At 51.8% G+C, this 26872-nt stretch overlaps 8 protein-coding genes across 8 annotated transcripts; 4 read left to right on the forward strand and 4 right to left on the reverse strand.

Annotated features, from left to right (window-relative positions):
- Positions 1 to 425: 425 nt before the first annotated feature.
- PG994_003994 (quinone oxidoreductase) lies at positions 426 to 1523 on the forward strand (the record flags this gene model as incomplete). Its single annotated transcript, XM_066855403.1, has 1 exon — positions 426 to 1523. One exon carries the CDS (start codon positions 426 to 428, stop codon positions 1521 to 1523), a length of 1098 nt encoding a protein of 365 aa, XP_066719681.1.
- A 2120-nt stretch (positions 1524 to 3643) lies between these two features.
- On the forward strand, positions 3644 to 3930 carry PG994_003995 (secondary metabolism biosynthetic enzyme; the record flags this gene model as incomplete). The annotated part of the gene is made up of 2 exons (XM_066855404.1): positions 3644 to 3809; positions 3878 to 3930. The coding sequence occupies 2 exons, from the start codon at positions 3644 to 3646 to the stop codon at positions 3928 to 3930; spliced, it is 219 nt and encodes a 72-aa protein (XP_066719682.1).
- A 2892-nt stretch (positions 3931 to 6822) lies between these two features.
- PG994_003996 (uncharacterized protein) lies at positions 6823 to 9056 on the reverse strand (the record flags this gene model as incomplete). Its single annotated transcript, XM_066855405.1, has 4 exons — positions 6823 to 7314; positions 7963 to 8238; positions 8435 to 8706; positions 8801 to 9056. 4 exons carry the CDS (start codon positions 9054 to 9056, stop codon positions 6823 to 6825), a joined length of 1296 nt encoding a protein of 431 aa, XP_066719683.1.
- Positions 9057 to 10198: 1142 nt separating this feature from the next.
- On the forward strand, positions 10199 to 13191 carry PG994_003997 (uncharacterized protein; the record flags this gene model as incomplete). Its single annotated transcript, XM_066855406.1, has 4 exons — positions 10199 to 11586; positions 11646 to 11965; positions 12045 to 12471; positions 12498 to 13191. The coding sequence occupies 4 exons, from the start codon at positions 10199 to 10201 to the stop codon at positions 13189 to 13191; spliced, it is 2829 nt and encodes a 942-aa protein (XP_066719684.1).
- Positions 13192 to 13536: 345 nt separating this feature from the next.
- Positions 13537 to 16826, reverse strand: PG994_003998 (FAD-binding domain-containing protein; the record flags this gene model as incomplete). The annotated part of the gene is made up of 5 exons (XM_066855407.1): positions 13537 to 13713; positions 13758 to 14171; positions 14208 to 14472; positions 16319 to 16666; positions 16693 to 16826. The coding sequence occupies 5 exons, from the start codon at positions 16824 to 16826 to the stop codon at positions 13537 to 13539; spliced, it is 1338 nt and encodes a 445-aa protein (XP_066719685.1).
- A 1141-nt stretch (positions 16827 to 17967) lies between these two features.
- Positions 17968 to 22075, reverse strand: PG994_003999 (uncharacterized protein; the record flags this gene model as incomplete). Its single annotated transcript, XM_066855408.1, has 7 exons — positions 17968 to 18212; positions 18264 to 19262; positions 19319 to 19730; positions 19821 to 20094; positions 20215 to 20605; positions 21643 to 21758; positions 22041 to 22075. 7 exons carry the CDS (start codon positions 22073 to 22075, stop codon positions 17968 to 17970), a joined length of 2472 nt encoding a protein of 823 aa, XP_066719686.1.
- Positions 22076 to 23247: 1172 nt separating this feature from the next.
- PG994_004000 (uncharacterized protein) lies at positions 23248 to 23889 on the forward strand (the record flags this gene model as incomplete). The annotated part of the gene is made up of 1 exon (XM_066855409.1): positions 23248 to 23889. One exon carries the CDS (start codon positions 23248 to 23250, stop codon positions 23887 to 23889), a length of 642 nt encoding a protein of 213 aa, XP_066719687.1.
- Positions 23890 to 24624: 735 nt separating this feature from the next.
- Positions 24625 to 25779, reverse strand: PG994_004001 (uncharacterized protein; the record flags this gene model as incomplete). The annotated part of the gene is made up of 3 exons (XM_066855410.1): positions 24625 to 24889; positions 25049 to 25698; positions 25747 to 25779. The coding sequence occupies 3 exons, from the start codon at positions 25777 to 25779 to the stop codon at positions 24625 to 24627; spliced, it is 948 nt and encodes a 315-aa protein (XP_066719688.1).
- Between the last annotated feature and the right edge of the window lie 1093 nt (positions 25780 to 26872).

A 26872-nucleotide genomic window follows, 5' to 3' on the forward strand; every position in this document is an offset into this window, starting at 1 on the left:
TGCCTGTTCCTTCGGCTTCTCCATAATTCATTCCAGCCGTGCGGTCACTAGGGATGCTTCGATTGTGATGGGCATGATCCCCAGGCCTCTGTCAGCATCACCATTGATCCTCGTCAGATGTTGTGAGCCGATAAAGGTCGTATAGCAATCCATTTCTACAGGGTCGAGCCTTTGAAGTGATCCAGTAATTCATGTGGACATCCCTCGGCAATTGTAATAGTGGGCTGTCCCATAGTAAATATTAAGTGATGATCTCATAAGAACGTCACGACAACAAGATCCAGGCACAGAATTCACTGCGATGTCTATACTACTACTCTGACTTGCGATTTAACGTGTTCGCTTAAGTGCTCTATCCTGAAAAACTTAGCTTATCTGTCCGTTTAGTCCTGTATTAGAAAAATATGTCTTCATCTAGCACCACGATGCGCGCCATCGGCGTCTCGCAATACGGCCCTGCCGGCAAACTGCAGTCCGAGGAGATCCCGAGGCCTCCGGCGCCCACGGGCCGCCAGATGCGCGTCGAGATCAAGGCCGTGTCGGTCAACCCGATCGACATCAAGGTGCGCGCCGGCACCTACGACGACCCGCCCGACTACTATGAGCGCGTGCGGGGCCTCACCGCTGACGGCAATCTCCACGTCATGGGCTACGACGGCGCCGGCGTGGTGCGCGAGCTCGGGCCCGACATACAGCACTTCCGCGCCGGCGACGAGGTCTACTTCCTCGGCAGCCCCGTGCTGCAGGGCACCTACGCCGAGGAGCTGCTGGTCGACGAGCGGCACGCCGGCCACAAGCCACGCTCGCTCGATTTCGTCCAGGCCGCCGCCATGCCGCTGACCTACGCCACCGCGTACGAGTCGCTCGTGGACCGGCTGGGGATCCGGCCGAACGAGAAGGCGGGCATCCTCATCATCAACGGCGGCGGCGGCATGGGCGCCATCGCGTCGCAGATCGCGCGGCGCGTCCTGGGCCTGCCCGTGGTCATCACGACGGCGTCGCGGCCCGAGACGGAAGCCTTCTCGCGCGACGTCGGCGGCGCCACGCACGTCGTCAACCACCGCGAGGACATCGTCCGGCAGATCCGCGAGCTCCGGGAAAAGGGTGACCTCCCCGGTGACGTGCCCCTCCAGTATGCGTACATCACGTCGCGCACGGAGCAGTACATCGCGCCCATTGCGGACGTGTTGGCGCCCTTCGGCCGGGTCTGCAGCATCGTGCAAGCGCGCTTCGACATGTACGGCACGCAGTTCATGAGCAAGTCGCTGACCTTCGCGTGGTGCTGGCTGGCCACGGGGGCCTACCACGGCTATGCCAACGACCGCGAGCAGAAGCACCGCGAGTGGTACGAGGAGCTGGCCTCGCTCGTCGACGCCGGAACCATCAAGTGCCACCTCACGCAGCGCAAGAGGCTGACGCTCGAGAACATCCGCGGGGCGCACGAGGCCACCGAGGCCGGCAAAGGCATCGGGAAGACGGCGCTCGGAGTCGGTGAGCCTGGGGAGCAGCAGCCGTTCTGTTGAGATTGTTGTTACGATAGGTTAGACAGACATCGAATCAACGAGCCCAACTGGGCGTTCTTACCTTGTAACGAGCCAACGACTATGTGGAACAGATTGCTACTCACATAACTGGCTAGCTATCCCATGACTAAACAGCTAATTATCCCATTACTAAATAGCTATCCAATTACTAGATGACTATCCTTCTCTCGATCGTCCCACTACGCCAAGAAGTGCCTGCGGCGCGGAAAAGCTTACGACACGCTGCGACTCATCGAACGGCTCTTGGAGAAATGGATGTCGTGAACCACAACGAGCTAGTCATAACTAACCACTAGATACAATGGTAGTTCTCCTCGCTCGTTAGAGCGAAATAGACCATGCCTCTCTCACATCTCATATGTCACCCGTTGGTGCTCAACATCTGGTAGCATCTCTGGTTTCGTACCAAGGAGTTATACAGAATACCATACCATACCACACCACATCACATTCCCCTCGCGACGATCGTCAGAACTAAGCCGCCGACCGTGGTCGCTGGTAGAGCTGGGTAAACAGCTCTGCCAGATCCTTCGCGGCGGGTGCAATGATTAAGAACTTACCCTCTTTCACCTCTTGACTGGTCACTCGTCGGATATAGTACCAGAATCCCTTGAAATTAAGTCACATTCTCACAGAGGAGAGAACCCTTTGGCTGGCCTGACTTCCAGAGCCGCCGTCGATGCCGACCCCTTGGAAGGCGACTATGCAACTGGCGATTGGTATCAGGAACTGGCCCCTGGAGATACTCTCGACCGATTCTGGGCGACACCGACTGCTCTCCCACCTCACCTAACACCAAAGTTTATGTTAAGAGTGTTTCGTACTGCCGAGGTAAACGAGAACACATTCTGCCAGTGGACGTCCGCACTAATCGTTGCGTAAGCTCCGCTGCTACGTTGAACATCTACATCTGGCTTGAAATAGCGCATGGAAGTAAGCTTCCAATTATAGTTCAGTTGTTGCAAGTCTTTTGATTGCTTTACTGAGCCGGCGGCGATCTATGAGGTGTGAAAAAAGCTTCCCAGCGCACCCTCGGGCGCATTGGCTGCCTTAGTCATTGCTGCGACCATCTCGTTGATTTGTTGCTGGCTTTCCAAGGTTTCACGTTTGAGCCAATTGCAAGATTCTTAGCGAGCTTCCAATCTTGGCGATGGCTAGGTCTGGTCATCCATCCACAAATGCTGACGGCCGTGACAGTTCCTTGGGGAGTCTGGTTCGTGAGTGTTGTTATGCCGAGTTGGTATTCAGCAGGCCCACACGGCCATGAACGAAGAACCAACTGCAGATGATGCCTGCTGCATTTTCCCGTCACCCAACATAGATAATGCAACCTTCCAGCAGGCGCAGGCCCCAATCAATAGTCATCATGCAGTTGCAAGGGTTGTCGCTACTTTAAGGCGTCACCCCTTACTTGGTACACCTCGAAGTATTAACCATTTAAAACACTTCTCCGTAACGGATGGCACTGTGAAATTAACTTCTCAAATTCTTCCCATTTATTTCTCTATAGTGAAGTGTTGTTGGTCTTTTCTTCTTCTCCCACTCCCGAAGACCATCTTACCTTGTCTGCTCCGCTACCTTGGAGATGGATATCATAGGCAATGCGGTGATTTTTGGCGGGGTTATGTTTATTGCCACTAGGCTTCCTATACGTTATATCGGGAGAGACTAACTCGTTTGCTAGGTGGTGGCATCGGCAGAAGCACCGCGCTGCTAATTTTCACAATCCAACGCATCCGCAGTGATCATCGCAGACCTGTGCCTCGAGGCCGCAGAGAGTGCTGCTGCCGAGGCCAAGAGGGTAGCGACCAGCCCACAAATTCCGTGCCGAGGCCCTTTGGGTCGACGTGACCGTTCAAGATTCGGTAGACTCTGTATTCCTACATGCAACTACGTCCATTGGCCGTGTCGATTATTGTGTTACTTGTGCTGGCGTAAGTCGGCCTTTGTATGCATCGATTGTCGTCTGGCTGATCAACTCCTAGTTTTCCGTCAAGACTGCTCGCCCAACTGCAGACGCCGATGTAGCCGAACTCTTTCGCGTCCAAGACATCAATCTGAGGGGGACCTTTTTTGTCGTCCGGGCTGCATGTGCCCTCATGCGATCCCAGGAGCTCATCCCGAATCTGGCCGAGTTCCTAGAGAGAGGAAGTACCCGCGGCGCCATCGTCACCCTCGGATCTGTCCTTTCGTTTGGCGCATCACCTTACCTGATGCAGTATACCACGTCAAAGCATGCGGTGCTTGGCCTCACCAAGACTGCTGGTAAGCACCGTTGCCGCATAAAGGCCAGAAACCCTCTAGCAAAGCCTGGCTACTGATACAAGTTACAGCGATCGACCACGCAAAAGATGGGATTCGTGTCAACTGTGTTTGTCCGACGTAGGTAGACACCAACATGACTAAGCAAGTTTGCGAGGACGTGTCTGGCCTCGAAGATACACTTGTTCCCGGTGTGCCAATGGGCCGCATAGCGAAGCCGGAGGAAATAGCCGATGCAATCGTCTTCCTCAGCAGTCCACGGGCGAGCTTTGTGACCGGCTGTCCTTTTATTATCGATGGAGGGGCAAGTCTTATGAGCAACAGGTAGAGTACCTGCATGAAGTTACGCATCCGAGACTCGGCCAGTGCGTGTCAGAACCTATTTTGTTGCCCCTTGGTCACAGTGTTGATTGAGGATGCATTCTGTCAGAGGTAGAATAGTGTGGATATAATTGACGAGCTACGAGGCAGCTAATAGACTAGTGGTGGCAGCCGGATTGGCGGTGACCAAAGACGGAAGAGGGCAAGGTAATGATGGGTATAGCAGCATCCAAAACACTTGTGAATAGCAGATTGCTGAACCTTCGAAAGGCCCGGAGGGTTGGCTCTACACATAAGATAGGCAGAGGACGGATGGTGGGGTTCAACGAAGGTTGTATTAAGCATGGTTCATCTACGTACAATGGCCCAATGCGAAGTGGACAGCCAAGAGGGAGTTCCTAACATAGAGCAGCACAAGCAGGGCTCGCAGGCTTTCTTGTCGTGGCCGTTGAGAGGCCAAGGTCCAACCTAAGTCGACGGAGAGGGTGCAGGAACATTCCGTGAATCATATCATCACACCGACAGAAATCCCACCTATTGCTTCATGGAATCTGTCGTACACCGATCTCCGTACCGTATCTTTGGGAGATACTTCCCTTGTTGAATGGGCCTCCTTTCTACCAGATGGCTAATTCTTAGCATTGAACGAAAGTGAAGGATCGAACGATAAACCTACATTGATCAATCCTGGCAAGGTAAGAAAGAGTACCAGTGATTGACATTGGACATAATCGTCCCCGACCAGGATGAGAAGAAAGAATTTATAGTTGCTGGAAGTGTCTGTCTCAGTCAAGACGGGTTCCATCAGCAAAGATAACGGTATCGGAGCAGACAGGACGTACCATCATGAGGTTCCAACCGGGGAATTTCTCAGATATGTGTTGTACTTGATATATTGACACCATGCATACATTTTGCGTCCAGGCACTCTCGCGTGCTCCTGCTTTGCATGCGAAGCGACTCTGGAAACCTCGCTTGGTTGTACGTGGTTGACACCCCTGAAACTAGCTGATCCAGCAAAACCAATCTCTAGACGGGGTATGAGTATCCTTAGATGCCATGAAGCTCTGCTATTCTGGCGGTATCAAGCACAATGCCAGGGCCTGGTTGCAGAGTAGTTGCTGGGTGTTCCCATAATTGGTGCAGTAATGATGGTACGGGCCGGGACAGCGGTGTCAGTGTAGCCGTGCCGTCAGAGTCGTGAGTTGCAACAGAGGCTCTGCTCGAACCAAGAGCCAGTATCAGTGCGTGCGCCGAGTAGTTGATCAGTCTGATGTCTTGGAACAACATCAGATGTGGCATTGGCTCCGGCGCTTCTTGAAAGGCTGCACATTATGAGAGAGATAGGCTCGAGGTCCTGTTCGGTGACTGCCAAACCGGCTTCCAGAACGGTACGGGCATTCCGCCGAAGTTGTCACAGGGGCTCTGGAGTGCGTTCATAGTCATTCGAAGATGAAGATTGACATGTAGTGAGCACTGAATGTGCTGAAGACTGAGTTGTTCTCCTGTTGATCGTTGGGAGGTGCAGACCGACCTATTGTATCGACGTTGGATATGCTGCTGCTGGATTCTGTGGCATGAAGGGTAGACGGGCCAACGGTTTCGTATATTGGACGGCCTGCATTGGCACCCGACGAGAGTGGTTGTCTGAAGGTGCCTGGTTGTTTGAGGACGTGTGGTTGTCTGGAAGATGTTTTGACTGTCTGGAAGACAAATAGTTGTTTGGATAGACGTCGAGTGTCTGGATAGACGTGTGGTTGTTTGGAGGGTATGTGGTTGCCTGGGAAGATGTTTGACTGTCTTGAAGACACGTGTTGCATGGAAGACATATAACTGTCCAGCTAGTTGGAAGAAAATGCGGTGTCTTGTGTCTGGTGCTTGGTGCATTTTCTGATGCAATGTGGTATTGTGGTCTTGTCTTTACCGGCGTCGAGTGTTTGGGAGCTTGATGGGTGGTTATATTGCTATGAGGCCGATAATTAGCTGATGGGAGAACTACTTGACTAGGACCAAAAATGCCTGTTGGCTGTGCAAATTCTGGTTGTTGCGGGAATCAGATAGAATCGAGAGCCAATTTGTTGTTTTGCTAATGCATATCCAAGACTTTGTGCTCGAGAGACAGAAGTCTGGTAATGTTCAATGATGAATAGAAACTTGGGCTGGGATCTGAAGATGTCTGTGATAACAGGTCTGGCTGGGGTGGGTTGGAAACATTCTCTGTCGAGTGAAGACGCAGGGCAGGTATGTTCAGTACACCACGCAACTTTGGTGCATACCTACCTCATACCTACCTAGGTACATAGATGCATGAGTCCATGAATGGTTAAGCCAAGGCGCACATTCCAGGCAAGTTTCAGAACCGGTAATTAGACGATAGGTAGGGTAAGTATTCAATGCAAACTACCTAGGTGTAGTTGCAAAAGCGGCTGCAGGTGCCAGTTGAGGTATGTGGCCACGAAGCATCATGATCCCTTGCCATTTCAATCAGCCAACATGCATGCCGAATGCGGAACCATAGCAAGCCGCCCTCCATCTGCAATATAAACCTGTTCTGTCGAGGGATTCGAGTTCAGTCTCTGTGCTAAATGTGATATATTCATTGCTTTGGGACTTAGGTGGTGCCATACACTCGTCATCAGAGGCAGCAAATCCAGCCTCGCGCCGCCTTCGATGATCCACATCAAGTGAGACGACATCACTCGGCGCACGTTCGAAATGAAGCTGCATCGGAATGTCGGCCAGTGGTTTCGTCTTTGGCCTTCTCCAAGGCCTTGTCCAACCCCTTCTCGATATCCGGAATTATGGACTGCAGTTCCTTGAGCTCCTTGGTCTTCTGGTTTATTTCTTCGAGCTGTTCTTTCCATGGTGAGTCGGTGCAACTGGCAACGCAGGCAGCAAGGAGGCCAATTGCCACAAAAACAAACAGATCGACCAGGAATATCTGGAGACAGATCACCCAGCCCTTATTGAGTCCGATGGCAGCGAGCCCAGCAACCACATTGTCTACAGTTAGGGCGGTTTCTGTAGGTTGTGCTGCACCACCCAGGCTGCTTGTTGGGATTGCTTCAAATGGAATCGTGATGTCCTGAGTGAAACCCGGGAAAGTGACAGGAATGACTGGCATTGTGAATGATTTGGACAATAGTGGGTGGGCACTGTGGAAGCAAGCGGGAGATTCTGGCACTGCCTTTGGGTGGTAGTTCGAGTTTTAGGATGGAAGAATTTGATAGCAGAAAGTGAAGAGGACGAAGATTTAAGTAGCACGGTGTCAGCCTTGTTTCAATAGCTGTGGACCTGGCGGATTTTTGGAGAAAGGGTTCCATTTAGTTAGGCATGTCGAGTCGTTAATATTCTCAAGAGTCTGATATTTTCAATGTTCGCAAACCATATCTCGTCCTGATTGTACAGAAACTTTCACAAATGATTACCTTCCCACATGCAGCTACCTTTTCGCATTCGAACGCTAATGACGTAGAATAGATACCGAAGGAAGTCGCGGACAGCACCAACTCGAATGGCGGTTCGCTTCGTTTCCCTTCTCTTCGTCTCTTTCCCTGTCTGCGGTAAGCTTGTAAGCCCGCTTTCCGCCTGTCTCTGCACTTCTCTCTGCCTTTCTCTCTGCCTTTCCCTCCCTCCCTCACTCTCTGTTCCCCGTTCTCCCCAGAATCGATCTTACCATTCTCGCCTTACCATTCTCGCCTTTCGCCTCCCTAGCTGACGAATCTCTTCCTAACAGATCCAATCTCGCCTATTATCCCAACTCCCCTTCTCTTTCTGGCTCTCTGACTCTCTCGCGCCCTGCTGGAAGCCAGTCAAGAGTGCAATCAAGACATACCTGGAGTCTTGCTACGTCGGCACCTGTAGCCATGGAACGCTGGTATGCCTCCAGCGAAGTGACATGCGCATATCCGGCTCGATGCTGTGGGTATCCGAGCGAGGATGCGGAAGGCGAATTGCGCAGTTGGCCGGTAGCATTGGCGATTTGCTGGGTGCCTACAAGCCGCAAGATAACCATGTTCGCCGCTGGCGCAACCTTCGCAGTTGGACAGATGGGTGCGGCCGCTTCGTTGAAGGACGACAACAAGCTGGTATATCCTTTACTGGTTGCCGCCTGTTGTGCAGTATGCTCCGTCATCTTGTCGATCCGGCTGGCACTGCATTTCTCCCTCTCTCTCTCTCTCTCCACGCCCCTCTCTCTCTAACTGTGCGCGTGTGTGTTTGTGTGTGTGGGGGTGGGTGTATCTGCCATAATGGTAGGTAACTATAGCTGGGCGGACTTCGGAGAGGACGCCAAATGGGTTGCAAACCTGCGCTTCTGCGTCCCGCTGGACTTGCTGGGATGCTGCTTCGTGGGCATCTTCACGGAAACCTGGGCCAATAAGTCCTACCTGAAGCCATGGGTTGGCGAGCGTGGAATGGGACGATGGATTGCGGTGTTCGCCGGGTTTGTTGGCGATACCTTGGGCGTACACGAGCCGCAAGCGAACGCTTGGGCAATGTTCGCCGCTGGCGCTACGTTTGCAGCTGCCTAGATTGGTGCGGCCGCCTCGCTTAAGGATAATGATACCATCGTGTACTTCTTTATTAAGTGATGCGTACTGCGCATATGATGAATGGTAGGTACACTCTCGTTTTTCCGAGTCTGAATTGTGTTTTGGCAAAGCTGAAATTACTTCTTTTAGGGTTGAAATTGGTTCCTGCCGCCAGCGAATTGCGGCGTTCGTCGGTTTCGTTGCAGATTGGTGCGGCAGCCTCGCTGAAGGACAACGATACCATCGTATGCCTTTTGCTGTGTGCGGCCTGCAGCGCGTGCTGCACCGCCATGCTGTCGATCCGTTTGGCGCTGGCTTGGCCAACCGACGAGCTGTGGCTGAACGACCTATCGGGCTTCGCCATCCTCTTCTTGCTAGCATCGCTAGGTACGACCATGGCCGCATTTTTCGCTTGGAAACGATCAATGCTGTATAGCCTCAAATGGCACTGAAAGGGTGACCACGTTCGGGGTGATGTCGCGAGTGACCATCACCTCAGAGGGGTCGGAGGGAATGAGCCTGGACGACATCTTTGCGCCGTTCTGTTGATACAGGTAGTATGCGCCCAAAGAAGATTGCAAGAGCACTCCAGAGATCGTTCTGGTACGAGTCGTTGCGGGCTTGTGCTTGTATACGCCCGGCGGCTAGTACCCTCGTGTTGCTGGACTTGTACGAAATGGGGAGGACTTTTATTACTAGTGATATTGAGTGAAGACTCAGGGTAGCGGATATATAGATGTTTCTCTTAGCAACAAACCCAATATATATATATATATATACTCTTGTTAAAGAGTTTTCTTTCACATACGACCATATCCTGCTGGATACTAGGGATCCCGTCCGCTCTCCCATAAATAAGCAGCAGAGAGCCGAATTAGTACTAGGGTCGGTGACGACCTGGGAATCCTCGGTGTTGTATGTTCTTTTTATTTTCTTTTACTTTTTTTAACTCCTAGTAGCTTGACTTTCAAGTGAAGGCCTGGTAGTTCTCGCCACCACGCTCTTGGGTCAGTCGGCCACCTCGTCTGCTTCGCAGTCCACTGGTTATGGGATAGCTGGCGAATTGTGACTGGTACTATCTCGGTAATCTAGGTATCTATCTATCGCAGCATCATTTACACACAGGCAGACAATAGGATAACTGGCAAAGCAATGGGATAGCTGGATGGGGTAGCTGGATGGGATAGCTGGTTCAAACAACAAAATAGTACCGGAATACTTGATCGGTCATGGGATAGCTGGCTAGTTGTGACTGGTGTTAGGTCGAAATTGGGCTTCATGCTCCGCGTCTCCACCGCGCCCGTTCTGGTGATGCGCCGAGCTGTATCTGCAGCAGCCTCCACAAATTGCTGGGATGGCCCCCGCTCCCCGGCATTGGGAAGTTCGTGTTGGCGACGAGGTAGCATTCTCCGGAACGGGTCGGCCAGGGGGGTCGACTTTGGTATATATCTATCTATACCAACCGGCAGTCGCGTCTGCAATGGCGCGTTTGCCTTTGCTCTGTCCACTTCATCGCGACTGTCAAGGAAGATCGAGAAGATGAGGATCTCAGGCGTCTTCTGCGCGCTGTTCGCTGTCGCACGTGTCACTGCAAAGGCTGCTGCTGATGCATCTGCATCTGGCGGTTCGGCCGCTTGGGTACACGGATCTTACATCGTAGAGCTCGAGGCCAACGAAAGCCTTGCCGACTTCTACAATGCCATTTCGAGCGAGCACGGCATCAAGACGGAGGAGCGTATGAGCATGGGCAGCTCCAAGATCTTCAATGGTGCCTCCTTCAAGGTCCTGGACTCGGCGGGCCATGATGCCCCCAAACTCATGGACCTGATCGCAACCAAACCTGCCGTCAAGGCCATCTGGCCAGTGCGGACTGTCACGCTTGATGTAGGCAAGACAGAAGAGCCCAAGACCCCAACTGCTCCCTCTCCTAGTGCACAAAAACGCCAGGACTCTCATGCCACTGATGATGATGACTCATCGTCGCCCGACACGTTCATGCCACATCTCATGACGCAGATCGACAGGCTGCACGCCCTGAACATCACCGGCAAGGGCTTCAGTATCGCCATGATGGACTCGGGCGTCGACTACACACACCCGGCCCTGGGCGGCTGCTTCGGCCCCGGCTGCCTCGTCGAGGGCGGCTGGGATTTCGTCGGCGACGTGCCGAAAGGGAGCGAGCCGGCGCCCGATGCCGACCCCTACGACGGCTGCTTCGGCCACGGCACCCACGTCGCCGGCACCATCGCGGCGCAGGCCGCGGGCAACCAGTACGGCTTCACCGGCGCCGCGCCGGGCGCCAAGCTGCGGTCGTACCGCTGCTGGAACTGTGACGGCGTCGGGTCCAACGAGATCCTGGTCGCGTCCTTCCTCCGCGCCTTCGAGGAGGGCGCCGACATCATCCAGTGCTCCAACGGGATCTACGAAGAGGCGGGCTGGGCCGACGAGCCCTGGGCGCTCGTGGCCGGGCGCATCGCGCAGACCGGCGTGCCCGTCATCGTGTCCGGTGGCAACTCGGGCGGTCGGGGCATGTTCAGCCCTTCAACGCCGGCGAGCGGCCTGGGCGTGGAGTCTGTCGCCGCCGTGCAAAACCAGAACGACCCCATCTTTGTCTCGAGCGGTTCCTACACGACCGACGACGGCCAGGACAACAACAAGTCCGCGGATAATGTCTACGGCTTCTTTGCTGGGACCCCCTACCCCGCCAAGGCCTTGTCCCTCCAGCTTTGGGCCGTCGGCAATGATACCGAGTCCGTCACTGATGCATGCAGCCCGCTTCCTGACGATACGCCGGATCTTTCCGACAAGCTTGTACTACTGCGCAGCGTGCCCGACGCGCGCGCGTCCAACTGCTACCCACCCGACCAGGGGCAGAACATACGGGCAAAAGGGGGCAAGTATATGGCATACTATGCTTATTCCAACACGTACGTCAAGCTTCTCGAAGTTCCTCCGTTTCCAAAGTTACTAAAATTGGTTTCAACAGCTCTTGGGACGAAGAGTTCGTCTATGTGGACGGCATCGAGAGCGTGATCTCGGTTGCACCGCATCAGGGTGCCGCCTGGATCGAGATGCTGGGCCGCGGGGTCCAGGTCAACGTGTCGATACCGGATAAGAACTCGACCAAGCAAGTCCTGGTGGAGCTGGAAGACCACGAGACGGGAGGCTTGGCCGCCGACTTCACCTCGTGGGGGCCTAACTGGGACCTGGAACCGAAGCCGCAGATCGCATCACCGGGCGCCAGGATCCTCTCCACGTATCCGGTGGCCATGGGAAGCTATCGTGTCATGAGCGGAACGTCCATGGGTAAGTTGCTGTTTTCCCCAATTAGATCTCTCCTTGCGACTAAAATGACGATGGTATTAACGGTGATTCCCAACATTAGCAAGCCCTCTGGTGGCAGGCGTGATTGCGCTAATGGGAGAGGCGAGGGGAGGAAAGCTGGACTCCGAGCTCTTTGGTCGGATCTTGTCCGCCACTTCCAAGCCTCTGCCTTGGTTCGACGGCAAGACCAAGGCCGACATACTCGCACCGGTGCAGCAAGTCGGGTCGGGCTTGGTGCAGGCCTACGACGCCGTCTTTGCCAAGACCCTGTTCGATGTTCAGAGTCTCCGTCTGAACGACACGGACCACTTTGTGGCGAATCACACCTTCACCATCCAGAATACGGGCTCGGACGAGGCGACCTACGAGATCGGGCACATGAAGGCTCCGACCATGTATGCCAAGATCTCCACCCTCAGAGGTGACATGCTGGCCGGATATCCCAACCCCACGGTGGATTCCTGGGCCGAACTCAGTTTCAGTCCCGAGTAAGTCAAACAACCAGCCAGAACAGTGTTTTTGCCGAGAACCAGAGAGCTAATGTGTGTACTGCGCTGTACAGCGTCATCACCGTGCCCGGCGGCGGTTCAGCCCAGGTGGCGGTGACAATCGTCCCTCCCCAGGGCGTCAACGCCACCCGCCTGCCCGTCTACAGCGGCTACGTCAGCGTCAACAGCACGCGGGCGGAGCACCTCGTGCTCCCGTACCTGGGCGTCGTGGGCAGCATGCACTCGGCCCCGGTCCTGACGTCCACCGGCGTCTTCCTCGCCAACTATGGCTCTCCGGCCGACGCCAACGCGAGCTACACCCTGCCGACGCCGGACCCCGCTTACGAGCCCGTCCCGGGCGACGAGGGTCGGCTGCCAAATATGCTGCTGGACCTGGTCATGGGCACGCGGCAGCTGCACGTCCACGTCGTGGCGTTGGGTGAGGAGGGAGCCACTAACAACACCATGAAGACGCCGACGGGCATTCCGTGCCTGGGGCCTCTGGCCGGGTGGCCCATGCGGTACCTGGCCGCGCTGAGCCAGAGGGCGTATTTCCTTGGCCTCTTGGCGGACGGCACCGTCCTGCCGCAGGGCTCCTACAAGATGGTTGCCAGCGCGTTGCGGATTTTTGGGGACGAGACTGTGGCTGAGGACTGGGATGTTTTCGAGACAGTACCGTTCTCTGTTCAGTACTCTAATGGGACAGCGCCGAGCAGGTAGTTGGGAGAGAAGATCTCCTACGAGGACCCAGATGGGTCCATTGCTTCCGGTTCACTAGGCCTTGAAAGGGGCATTTCGGTGACTTTTGCTGCGAGGGGCATCCGGCCCAGGGCCTGCGTTATTTAGAAGTCCTAGGGATACTTTTTTCCAAATATTGTTTAGTATACTAATTGATAATCTCGCCCCGTCAGCTTTATGGGCCTTCCAGTGTCCACTAGGCGTATGATTAGGTCCGTTGTCTGCCGCATTCTATTGGCCTCGTAACATGCATATAATGACTCATTGCAAGTTTAATAATCAGCTTCATGAGAACTCAGGGGGAGGATGCCACCGCCAGGCATCCAACTATGAATACCACGACCCGCCACTGGTAACAGAAGCGGCGCGGCACAAGCGCTTATCGGCGGCCTCGACCCAGGCGTCACTGCCCACGCCATCGAGGACGTACAGCTCCGACTCCGGATCGTACTTCCGCTTGACGGCGAGTAAGGCTTCGTAGTTAGCGCCGTACATGGGAGCCCGCTAATCGGGCAACAAGTAGCTGACCTCGTTTATGTAGATCCTACCCCTAGGCCTTGTGGCGGCGTCCAGCACAGCCTGCACCTCGGACACGGCGTCGGCCTGGCGCCGCGCCAGGCGAGGTCGTCGAGGAAGGGCTTCATCAGGGCCGGGGCCTCGTCGTCCGGGCCCGCGCCCGGCATGGTGACGGTCCAGGCGTTGAAGGCGCCGGCCGTGAGGCCGTAGACGAACGAGTTGCCGCCATCGGAGAAGTCCGGGAGGAGCGCGTGGAAGGCCCCGATGGCAACCCAGAACGCGGCGTTGCCGACTTGGGAGTCGTTGAAAGCCAGCGTGCCGCCGCTGATAAGCCCGTCGCTGTGGACCCGGGCCGTCATGGATAAGACGACCGCATACTTCCCGGGGCCACCGCCACTGAGGGCCCAGTACAGGTCCGCGTGCTGGTCGGGCGTGGCGACGAGGTGCTGGCCGTCAACCGTGACGACTTCTCACTCTAGCACGTTGTCCGAATTAAAGCCATGACGGCTCGACAGGATCGAGTGGCCGCCACCTTGGGAGTACCCGCCGGCGATCCCGACGGTGGGGCAGGATCCGCCGACTATGCGATGCCCGGTAGCATTGGCAGCGGCGTACGCCTCGAAACCCTGGACGCCGGCTCCGAGCTTGATGGCGGGCCCGGTGTAGTGGGACGACGCGTACGCTGGGATGAACTGGGTCAACTTGAGGTGGTGCGTCAACAGGGACAGGGCGCCGGTCCTAGTTGACCTGCCCAGTTAGTCGTGGCCAGTATTCTTAACGACAAGTCGGATGTTAAGCTAAAGCACCCCCTTACAGGCCACCCCCTCACGGGCCACTTTACTGAGCTACCGTTACCTTTATAATTAAAGCTATTTCTATGGCTAGAATTAATATAAATATATTATTTTTCGTTGTTTTTAATAATAATATAATCCTCTGCCTCCGTGCTATCATCTTTTATAGTTTTTATAGCGTTACGAGGCTTTCCTAGCACTTCGATATCGCTAGCTTCGTCCTCGTATATGACCCTACCCCTTAGCCTCCGCTTAGCCCGGTATATATTAATTATACGAATAAATCGTTATCCCGGTACGGTTTTTACTTTTTAATATATTCTTATAGTTTTATTATCGAGTTTAGTTTAAAAATAATCGATTTAAGTTTCGAGATACGTGATTTTATTAACGCTTTAATTTAAAGTTTTATTAACCTTTTTAATAAAATGTTATAACTTTTAATTATTAAAAGGTGTTTTAATAAGTATTAAAACTAATTCGGCGAGGAAATTAAGTATTAATTCTTTCTTAACTATTTTTAATAGTTTTAAACGTGCCCGGGTAACCTTTATATTTTTTAAGATAACTTATTTTAATAATAACGGCTTCGAGCGATTTTACGAATAAATTCTAGCCGTTTTTAAGCGTTTTTAATTATAAAAAGAATTAATATATTAATTTTAACCTAGAGGTATATTTTTAATATATTTATTTTCGTAAGCTTTAACTTAAAAACCGTATTTGGGTACTTCTTTAAAATAATCCTTAACTTTCTTTTTAATAAACCGAAAACTCGTATATTTAAAACCTATATTATATAATTATAATATAATTTATAAAAGATTAACTATATTTTATTTATAAAATAAAGCTATAGAAAATTATTATTTATATATAATTTATAATTATTATAAATTAGAACGATTTATTTATTATTATAACGAAACCGTATATAAGGGATAAAAATATTTTAAATGTCGGCCCCTTTAAAAATAATTAGCGGCGGGAGGGCTACCTTATTATAGCTTATACACTTTAGGGTAGTAATTTATTCCCTTTTCTTAACGTTTTTTTAAAGGCTAAATAGCTAGTAGCTTCGGTAATTATTTAATAATTATTATTAACGCTTTAACCGATACTTATTTCGTCGGTATTATAGAAGCGTTTAAAAGGAATATTAACTAGTTTCGAGGTATTAAGTTTATCGAAAAAAATATTAATATTTACTACTATAACTTTATTAACCCGGCTATAATTAATTATTTTAACCTTACGGTTTTAATAAACTCGTTTTTAATTAAAAAACGAGTATATTATTATTATTTTAAAATATAAGAGGCTTTAAAGGCGTTTAATATTCGTTAAGTTATAAATTTAAACTTAATTAATATTAATGCGAAGCTTAACTTAGTTTAATTAACGGCTTAATATATTAATACATTTTTTAAAAATAGTAATAAAACCTGCTAGTCTTTATTAAATTTATTTTTAATAGGTATACCGGCGAGACGGCGTTAGATATACGATGGGGGGCTAATTATTTACGGGCGGATTCGCGAGTAGCTGCTTCGAGCTTTATATCGCGCACGGCAGCCTATATACGCTTTTAAATATCGAACAAAGATATCGTTATAAAGAGTAGAAATAAACGAAAAAATAAGGGTAGTAATTACTTTAAAAAATAAAAGGTAATAATTAAATTAAAAAGTCTTCTAATTAAGATGCACGGTAAAAAGACGCGTTCGTGGGGTAAAACGCGGTGGCCCGTAACACGGTGGCCCGTGAGGGGGTGCTTTAGCTTATGGCCGCTAACAAACTCCAGCGCTGCTTGAATGTCCTTGGTGTGACGGGTGTTGATCACGTAACTGGCGTGGTCACCCAAGCTGCAGGGTTCCAAGCGCGGTGCGAAGGGATCGCACGAGTAATTCTTAAAACTCATGTCCATGAATTTGCCCGGAACGTCCATGCTATGACCCCACCCATTGTTAGCAGCCGCATGATAATACCGATGCAATTCAGGAAGGCTTCTCTCATACCGTGCCAGGGTGGGAAAGTCGAATGTTTCTTGCAGCTTGGCACACGCGGCGGCATCGTATCGGTTGTACGGGGCGTCATGGCAAAGACTTTCACGCGGGACGGTTTCGATCAAGCGCCCGCCGATTGTCCTGTTAAGATCCTGCAGTCTTGCAACGTGGGCCAGTCGGCATCGCCAGGGAGCACCCGGCAGGATGAGGTTGCACCAGGAGGAGTGGCGCCGGCGGCGACTTCTGTCGCCACGGCAGCCAAGCCCACAGCCAGAAACTCGTGGTGTTTGCCGAACATCATTTTTTCCGATACGCTTCCAAGACAAAGCAAGTGTAGTTATTTAAAGAAATAGAACCGCAGTGTTGAGATGCCGACACCCCTAATCCGCCTCGGCCTGTGTATTGAGGCGACGCCCCTGGCTTTATAGTGAAGTGGACGCCCTCGACACCGCATCGCTAATGTTACACACCATGCCACGATCCTACAGTGAGATGACAAGAAACCCCGCCCCAACTTACCATTTAAGCTCGGCATCGCAAACTCGACCGCAGTTACATACTGCAGCTGGGGTTCTTCAGTATGCGCCAAGCAATGCAGAACCCGTTTAAGAGACCCCTGTACATGCAGGGGGCATATAACGGTGAAGAATATATTGAACTAGTCCCATCTTGAAATACAGACTAAAGCTAACTATTGAAGCTGCAGCGCGATATAGAGAAACTCCCATAATATCAGCGTTTCCAAGGGAACTGGTAGCGGCGGGATAGCTGGTAACCTGTAGAACAATAAATAATATTGGGAGCAATTGGTAGAATAATGTTGATCCTACAGATGCAACCGACCTTGAGTATACATGTACTTTATTCCATGCACTCACTCTCTATCTAAAATATCGCCAATACATGTTCTTGAGTTCCCCAATCTAATTACAGCTGTCCGATGCTCTGAATCCCTCGGATTCTGACGACTATGGGATGAACGCTGCCGCTGTCGTCGAAAGATACAGCTATGTGTTCTGTTTCCGGTAACATCGCACAAGAGGCGCGTGGAGCGGCGTCGACTGAATAACTCATTGTGGCCGAGGAGCGCGTCACTACGCTGGCTTGATGGTTACTGGAATCGTTATCTTGAGGATCAGCAGCTTTACCGAGATTCGACCTACAGGACTTACCACTGGGAGCTTGCCCGGCTTCCGGCCAGGCCTCGACTCGGGGTGCGGGAACACCCAGATTTGTTATCAATCCTTCAGTTTGAGGGACTCGTCCGGCGGCCCGTTTGGTGTGTGGGTTGCCATTCCATGTCTTCAGTAACCAAATCAGGTGTAACTCCAACAGACCAACTTTTGGTACCATCGTCCTTTGTGCTTCTGTTTGTTGAGAGTCTGTTGTATTTCTCGGAAGAGCTGATTTGCCACATCAGGGGTAAGCAGCTCGCAGATCAGTTATTTTGCCGTGGCGGACTTTCTCGTGTGCCCTCGATCAGTGTCAATTTTTGTGAAGGAAAATGTTGTACTCAAATCAGCATCGTGAAGTATCAGCATCCGTATGAGCTCACGCATCCCTTCGATGCCAGAAGTCCCATGATGGTACAGGTCGTTCAAGAAGCACTGCCAGACTGTGCTACCTTCGTAGGCTTCATTCGAATCTGCTCCGGCCTCCAACAGACGCGTGACTGTCCTCGTGGAAACTGGATAATTGTGGCGTGTTTGTAACAAGGCGAAAGCCAGTGCTGGCTCACAATTTCTTGTTATTGGTTTGCCCTGGGCTTCTTGCAGCATATTGGGGTTAGTGACGAGCCTCTTGTAAACATACGTAAAGAAATCGATCCGTGCTGCGAGGCCAAGAAAAAAGAACGCTTCGTATTTTTGGCCCTTCCGATGTAAGGTAATCCTGTAGGATGTTTCTGCAGCTTTCAGAATGTTCTCGAGGGCTGTTTCTGAGCCTGGACTCTCTACCAAAGATGAGGAAACGAAGAGGAAGAGTTCTCTAACAAGTTTTTCCGATTGAGTTTCGTCGTAAGGAAAGGACACAGTCTTCATCACGGCTAGTATGGCATGGCTGGCCGTGAGAGAGAAGTTTTGGTTGTCGAGACCGTGTTGTAGGGACGACTGCACATCTGCTGATTGTCGAAGGAAGTCACGAACAGTTCGATGTAGAAAGTCTACGCCGTATTCAAAGAAATGCCCGGGGTATTGCATTGGCGGATACCCCCCCACGTTGACAAGCTCAAGGAGACCTCGCGAGCGGCCGTCTAACCTGCGTCGTAGTTGTTCATGTCTTAACCTTAGTTGCTTAGAACTGGTGATTGACTGTGCATGGACGATTGCATAGTCCGGATTATCGTCAATGTCGTCGAGGTAGGAGTACATCATCGCTGGTAATGGCTCATCGGCAAGGGTTGCTATTTTGAAGTACTGTGCCATTTGCTTGCGGTATATAGGCTCAACCGAGTCTATGAGATGTTGGGAAAACGATTCCAAATCTGGCGGAAACTCCCGAAGTCGTCGGTAAAGTGTTGACGCCGAATCATGGTAAGTCAAACCCTGTAACAAGTCCCGTACCACAAGATAGACCCAAAGAAACACTCCCTGGGCGCGAATAACCACGGCATCTACCACCTGAGAGTACTCCGGGTTCATGTGAGTGAGGGTCTTGAACTGCGCGTGTTCGATGAGTTTGTCTGAGACATATTGCTGAATGTCGTCTCGGGTCAAATCCTCGAGCTTGAGACGCACAACTTGATGTCAGAGGATAACTTCAGCTGCCTCAGAATCTTGATCAAGTCCGAGTGACCGCGACGCTCCTCTTGAAACTCGTCCAGCCCATCGACAAAAAAGCAAAACTTGAGAAGAATATCTTGGGTGACGATTCTCCGATAGAGGATCAATAGATTATGGGTATATTGTAAAGCATCTGGAAGATCCCAATCGTCCATTTCACTTATCCTCCTTGTCACAGCTGGCATGAGTTCGGGACATTGACGGAGAATCTCGAAGAGCAGGGAACGAAGAAGCCCCTCTTGGGACTTCTGCAATGCGGAACCTGCATACCAGAAGAAGGACTTGGCCACGATAAGCTCCTTCTGTCCAGCCCATCTCTGAAGGCAGCGCCGCGTGTCTCTGTTACCGCAGAGGAACTTCATGAATGTCGACTTGCCACTTCCCGGCTTGCCATACACCCAGAAGACACCATTACGGTTCTCGAGCTATTCCCTGAACCGTAGCCCAGCATTTTGCTGTTCAAACGCCCATTGGAAGGTCTTGGAGTGAGCTTCCTCGATCTTGCGGTGTCGAACCTGGAGGTTGTCGAAATGTAACCGACCAAGGATCTGTTGGTCTGCGCGCGCAGTTTCTGCCGATTCACTGATCGCTTTTGTGGCAACTTCGAGCTTCCTGAAGTCGGCAAGCTTGATCAAAACTTTGGAGCGTTGGTCTTGGGACGGTTGCCTTTCAGCAGCAAGGTCATTGATGCTGGTGGCAATATCTCGGCCACTTCTGGTACTCTCTTCGATAGCCCTTACCAAATTGCGCTGGAGTTCTTGGAAATCCTCCCCTCTCTTGATATCGAGCCTGATATTCCCAGATCCAATCTTTGCAATGGGCTTGTGATATCGCGGTCACTCCTCGAGTAACCTCCTTGCTGGTGACCTGTCAGTCGAATGGTCTAGTAGATATCAAGGATCGACATACTGTGTGGCTATTTGAAGATGCCGTATCACCTGGAGTTGGAGGCTACCAAGTTTACTCGTCAGACCCTTCACCTGATCCTTTCCCCAAGTCTGCTTCAAAGCTGACAGGAAGCTGCTCCATTTAGATGGATTCCCGGTTTTGACCGCCTGCAAAGCTTTCTGTAGCAAGGCGATAATATTCTTGCTCTCGGTCAGGAGAGTTTGGAGTTCTCTACTGATATCCACTATCGATGGCAGACTTCCGTCGAGGGCGGCGACATCTTGGACAAGGAGGTCCACAAACTCAGCCTCGCCGCTCAAGCCGGAAGAGGAGTTGTGGATGCTTCGTGCTTCTGTCAGCACAGTCCAGGCGAAATAAATCACCGCCAGGATATTACTTGCAACACCCAGCGCTGAAAGGGGATCCATGAGTAGTGTGAAGATTGGGAGGTATCGTCATGGGGGTATGGGAGAGGAAATTCACCTGAACTGCCGAGCGGGGGAAACCTGGCTTTTGACTGCAGGTCGTACATGAACGACTGCGCCACTATCGTCCATTGGCCTGGGAGCCTGCGTCTTGAAGAGTCTGCCCAGGGTATTCAGCACACGTATCTACCCCCCTATTCGCCCAGAACAGTGGAGCAAGCAAGACACAACTGGGATTTGGTCCATCTCATTGGGCCTATTGATGAAGCCGACCTGCAAAAGGCTTGGCCCCAAGATAAAATGATGCACTCAATGAATACGGGGAGACCGGGAACAAAACCTAGAGGAAACGGTGCACGCTAACTGGTTATGCGCTTATCCTCTGCTGAGCCAGGACGCATCTCTCGATGTCTGCATACATGGATAGTTTCCGCCCGACCATATTCTAGTAGCCACTCAGGCGTTAGGCGACAGGAGGGTTTTCTTTCTTTTTTTCTTCTTTAAATTGGAAAATTTTACGGGACAGGAGACACAGTGTCCGAAATAAACTTCTTTGGGGCCAGCCATGGCGCGTGACAATCACGTGCTAACACCGTCCACGAATTTCCACGCTGAGGTCGGCAGTGCTGGACCCCTCATCTGACACCCCTTATTACTCACAGCCTGATAGGACACGTTGGCATCTCGTCTGGCATATGAGGTAATCGCCTTAATTGTCGGTATCAGAGTCTCATAAATCCCTGTATTTATAACCAACATCCATTACGTACGGCCCGCATCGGAAAGGGTTTTGCATCACATAATTAAAGCAGCACATACCTCAGTTGTTCAGGTGAGTTTGTTTGTTTACAACTTAAAATCAAAGTTCGAGGGCTCCGAAGCTGACTTCAGACTAGGCCACATCCATGTCTGTAAACCTCACAAACGTCGAGGACCATGAAGAGACGACGAGTCTCCTGGATTACGACACCGAAGCAAGAACGGCACCGCGGCACCACGATGAGACAAATGCGGTCAGACGTACCAAAGGTCTCGTTCTGGCTTTGTCCTCCATCGTCCTCGTCGTCCTGTTGATACTCTTGGTCCGAGATCTTCGACACGGAGCCGTGCCAGTCTTCAAGATGGCCACCATAGCCTTCACTATGATAGCGCAGGCAATCGTGTCGCGGATACGATGGATTGGATGAGCTAGCAAGACGTCAGAGATCCCTCTTTACTAGCCTGAATTATTGCAGTTGTGCTTGAACGAATATGGTTATTGGGTTTACGCATGTATAGAAATAGAAGCATCGGCAACGAACAAGTCCATTTAACGGATGACGAGGATGGGCCTGATCCCACCGGATATTAATAGATGTACTGTTTTTGCTCCTCGCGGTAGCAATCGTCTATTTAGGCCCGGCAATATTCTCCGCTACAAACCCAGCCAGCATGCGTAGCGACTTTTGAGGGTTCATGATGTCAAGGAAAGGTACGTCGGTCCTCAAACAAGTCCATATCCACGTCCGGAAACTCCGCCTCTATCATGCTGTCTATCCCAAGATCCGCCATGCACTTCCCATCATCGATCTGTTCCGGCTCCATGAGGATCAACCTGGCAAATATTTTATATACGAGCCGAAAGCAGTCATCTTCCAAAAGAAACTGCACCACGCTCTAGCATGAAGACTTCGGCCACCCCCGTGGGCAGCTCAACCATCCAAACCGACATTTCCCCAAGCTGGCTGAGCTGTCCGGTTTGCTCTCCCATGTCCCGGAGTCGTTGATGATTTTCTACCAAGCTCCTTAATGAAACTAAATGCCTCAACTTCTCTCCAGAATCTCTTCCAATGCCCCAGAATCATAGGCATCCAGATCCGGATAGTAATCATAACCGGAGAAAGGGTCACGGTAGTCTACGTTGGCCGTTTCCATAAGACCATGGTCGACAAAAGGACAGTTGCGAATGTATTGCTGTGTCAGCTCTTGGTCGGGGGGCTGCATAAGTCCGGGGGCACCGCTCTGTAGGATACGAAACCCTTCCAAGTCGACTCGTGTGTGATGCGGGAATTTCTCCTCCGTCAGTGCCGCAAGCAAGCGGTAGAGTAAGGCTGTGGTCAGTTCATAGCACATCCCACGATACTGGCGGATGCGTGTTCGAGCCGTGCCACATATGCCACGCAAGTCCTTGTCTTCGCAGTGGAGCACGGGACTTTCTCCTAGCCCGATCGAGATGGTTTTCAGTGTGTCCTTCGCGCTGTGCAGACGTCGTTAGTGAGCATTCCGTCACGTAGCTATCACTCGAAGGAGAGAACGAAGGTACAGACCTGCGAATGAATTCAGAAGTCTGATGAAACATGGCTATATCGTTGCGACGATCAAGCTCCGTGGAAAAGGGGCCAAGCCTAATGGAGAGATGGGCCAACGAAGCCAAGCGGGATGGCCGCAGGAACCGTAGGGGGAACCACATGGGGCCAGGGAAGATGGCTGCATCACCTCGCTCTTGGCGCGCCCACAGCTCGTCGTCGATGCCCACGTCGCCATACGGATCAGGGCAGTCGTGGAGGTGTTGTGTAGCTAAGTCCTGCGGCAACGGCTGGGGGTCGGGGCCGGGCAGGGCGCCTTCGTCTTGTAAGTAGTGGAGCTCGAGATGGCAAAGCCTGCTCGCGTCGAGCGAGCTGACTATGGCTCGGACCAGCCCGCGGTGCATCCAGCCGACGAGCCGGAGGTGGGTAACGGCGGGGAACAGCGTCGCGGGGTTCTGGCGGATATACGGCTGACGGCCGATGTCGTGCAGCGATGCGAGGTCCAGCCTAGCCACGTTCCGCAGGCGCCCAAACACATCCCAGGTCCGCAAGTCGATGTCGGTCAGGACGTCCTCGCCAAAGTCGATCCACACGAGAGTCCAAGCGAAAGCCCGTACGTGAGCGGCGAGCTCCGGGCGGTCGGTGAGGAGGCGGAGAAAGGCGCGCTGGCGCGGGACCAGGCCGCGAGGGCGGTATTCGTCCGAGAAGTCGGCCGTGACGACCCGGCGCGACAGAGGGTGGTCCGGCCCCGGGTTCTCCTGCTCGGGAAGCCGGCCGCGGTTGTGGCTGCTCAGGTCGATATCCCGGAGCAGAAAGGGCAGGGACAGCGTGCGCCATGCGCGGGAGACGAGCCCGGCGCGAGCAAGAGTCCGGCTGTCGCCCAGCAGACTTTCAAAGACCAGGACCATGATATCGGCTGGGAGGCCATCTCTCACATTTGCGAGGTAAGGCATGGCTGGAGTACTTGGCGCGTATATCTGTACTAGACTCGAGTGGCAGTCAAGCTAGCAAAAGATGCTGTCAGGCTTGAGCAGTTATTTTCAAATTCCTATTTACTCGTATCGCAAAAGCAGAAAGAGATCTTTTCCGGGAAATGTACAATATGAACCAATGTGTAAACATCAAGGGAGAGAAGGTAAACAGACTTTGCGATTTCTGCTACTTGTAGCCCTAATGCGGCAGCTATTTAATACTCTAAGCAGAGCTCGAGTACTGGCGGTGTTGATGTAGAAGGGGAAGGGCTGGGAGTAAGAAAGGGATGAGGTGGGGAAACTAGTGAGGAAGTTGGAGTGCTACGGCATCCCGTAATATTTAAGTAAACCTATAAATAGAGATGGTCCGTGCATGGTACGCTTATTACCTGACCTCCCTCGGTAACCGAAGAAAGAGAGAGAGAAAGAGGAAGACAGAGAGAGAGAGAGCATGACATCTATTAGTGTTCTTTACCCAACTACCAAACGGATGTACCTACGGTTACATGCACATAATGCCACCGCGGTTACTGAAAAGGAAACATGACCATTATTACAGGCATAACTACCACAACAGTTTAGACCTTGTTTGGCTTGTCTACCCCCTTCGGCCAAACATCAGTCCCGCACCCCCGGTTATTATTATTAAACCAAGCGTACAGGGCAAGCCAGGCACTGTTACGCAAACCAAATAAATGCGTTAGTCACTCCGTATAAGAGTATGCGAAAGAGAGATGGGGGAATGGCGTACTAATTGTCTGGGGTTTTCTTCGCGCCGCCCCATTTGCTTTTTTCGGCGTTTTCGGCGGCATCCTGGTAGCCAGTATAGTCACGTTCGCCACCGGGCATGTTGCGGATCCAATACAAGTGCATGAACTCGTGCAGAAGGATGCGCTCGGCACAGTCGACCTTGTCCAGGGTGGGCTCGTTTAACCCAGCCAAGGCATCGATGTTGGGAAATTCATGATTGTCGAAGAACTTGGGGCAGAATGTAATGCTGGAAGACTTCTCGAAACTGTACCGGGGCTCAATGGTGGGCAGGATTCTCCCTTGGGATTCCAAGGAATCTCGGTGACGGCCTGAGCCTCCGTAGCGCCAGTCCTGCGTCCGAGGTCAGTCCGATAATGATGGCCACGAGAGAGAAGCACGGGAGCGACGGAGGAGTGGCACTTACCCACACAAGGGGTCCTTCATGTTGTGATACATGACCTCGTTTTTTTCGTGGCTGCAGATCAAACGCAGGGCGCCGGGTTTATTCCCACCACGTTCGCCGGCTTTCTTCTTGGACTCCCCCTTCACCAGGTCGAAGGTTTCTTTGACGTACTGGATGCGGTTGTCATGGCCAAGGAACATTTGTGCATACGCGGGATCTTTGTCGAAGATGTACTTCCGATTTTCATCATTTGTTTTGCTGGGATCAACTGGGTTTGGAAGCCCTTCTTGAAGCTGACCTAGGTGAGTCGAAGTCCACTCCAGGAGTTGATGCATGTTGGTGAATGCGTCCAGGATCTTTTTGCGTTGCTTCTCGTCGCTGCAGCTCTCGTCCCAGTCGAACAAGCGGTTGTCTGCTTCTTCGGGGCCCACGCCGCTCAAGACACGCGACTTCGGGGTCTTGGTCCCGGTTACTTGGTCAACCCAATCAGGCTCATTATCTGGATTCGTTAGCTGCTGGCCGTTTCGTGCCACTAGCTTCCACTCGGGTCGGTGAAGGATATTTCCTGTCACGAGGGATGCAGATAGAGCAAGAAGCACAATCTTCATTATTTCGGCGGCTGAGTGGGCAGATCGGATGCGGTATATGGTCGTGTCGTGTATATAGCAAGTCTGGCATGGTGAGAGCAAGTGCGGCTTTTTTATAAAGAGCTGTCATACAGAAACAGCCAGATAGCCGGGTTGAGCAACCATGGTGAAAGTCTGCCTCTGGACCCAAGAATAGCACGCGGGGGCTGTCTATCCGTACGCCTCGTTCCTGAGATGGAACGGGGCCAAATGATTAGTGCCAATTTCAACGTACCACGTCAGAGACTATAGCCGTTGCAATTGAAGTGTGACCTGATGGCTCAGATGATGGATGACCTCAGCACATATACAGCTAGCATACTCGGTGCCAACCAGATGATTGTAGTTGCTTTAGACAAGGAGGAGCAGTATCGTTTCCCATAAGGCATACAGCAAGCACCTACTTCTCGCGGGTCGCACAATGGGCATGTCGAGGTGTTGCGATTCTTGCATGGAGAAGAAGCAGAGGTGGTGGGGGTGGCGTGGGGTCCTGAGCGCCTATTGCCTTGGCATGTTATATTAAGTAACAGTCAAATATAGCAGTGTAACGACTATCTAATTCTTCGGAACCCCAATACTCTGGTTTTGGGGAAAGGGCGGTGGATAGGTGGTCGGTCGGCTTGCATCCTCCCCGTTAGGGTAAAGAGCGCCAGCGGTGGGGGGCCAGAGCAGAGACGGTGATGGGTAGTTGCCTACGGGGTAAGTATAATTACTAGGTAAGGATGCACTCCTATTCGCCTGATACTTCCAGTACTTTAGAAGAGACCCTTTCAGCTTCCAACTCAAGTCCTTGGCAACCCCCAATTTAATAACAACTTTTACCACAGCCGCCACAAGTGGCTGCTTACGACGCCTATTATGGACCACGGCGTGAGGCCGGGAGTGCACCAGCCTTTTATACCCTTGATTCAGCGCGCCTAAAAATATACTATTTATTAAACTAGATGTTTCACAATATACCACTATACCGTGTATGCCCCCAACAATCGCATGGCCTTATTTGAAGAAATTGCCATCCTTCGGCTTCGCCACCCCCCGAGGTATCCTCCAGCCCCCAGGGCGAAGGGCGGGCGATATCGCTTGCCATCAGGTTCTAATTATGGCGAAAATGCTGGCCCTGGCATGTGAATGATTGAAACCTACAGACTTGTATTCTAGAGATTCATGTATATAACTTCAAGTCCATCAATATCCGCTGGCATCGGATGTCTACAGACTA

This window comes from Apiospora phragmitis, assembly GCF_038363925.1.
Source record: "Apiospora phragmitis strain CBS 135458 chromosome Unknown utg000004l:1.0-3135199.0:1.0-3139288.0, whole genome shotgun sequence".
NCBI classification, from domain to species: Eukaryota; Fungi; Ascomycota; class Sordariomycetes; order Amphisphaeriales; family Apiosporaceae; genus Apiospora; species Apiospora phragmitis.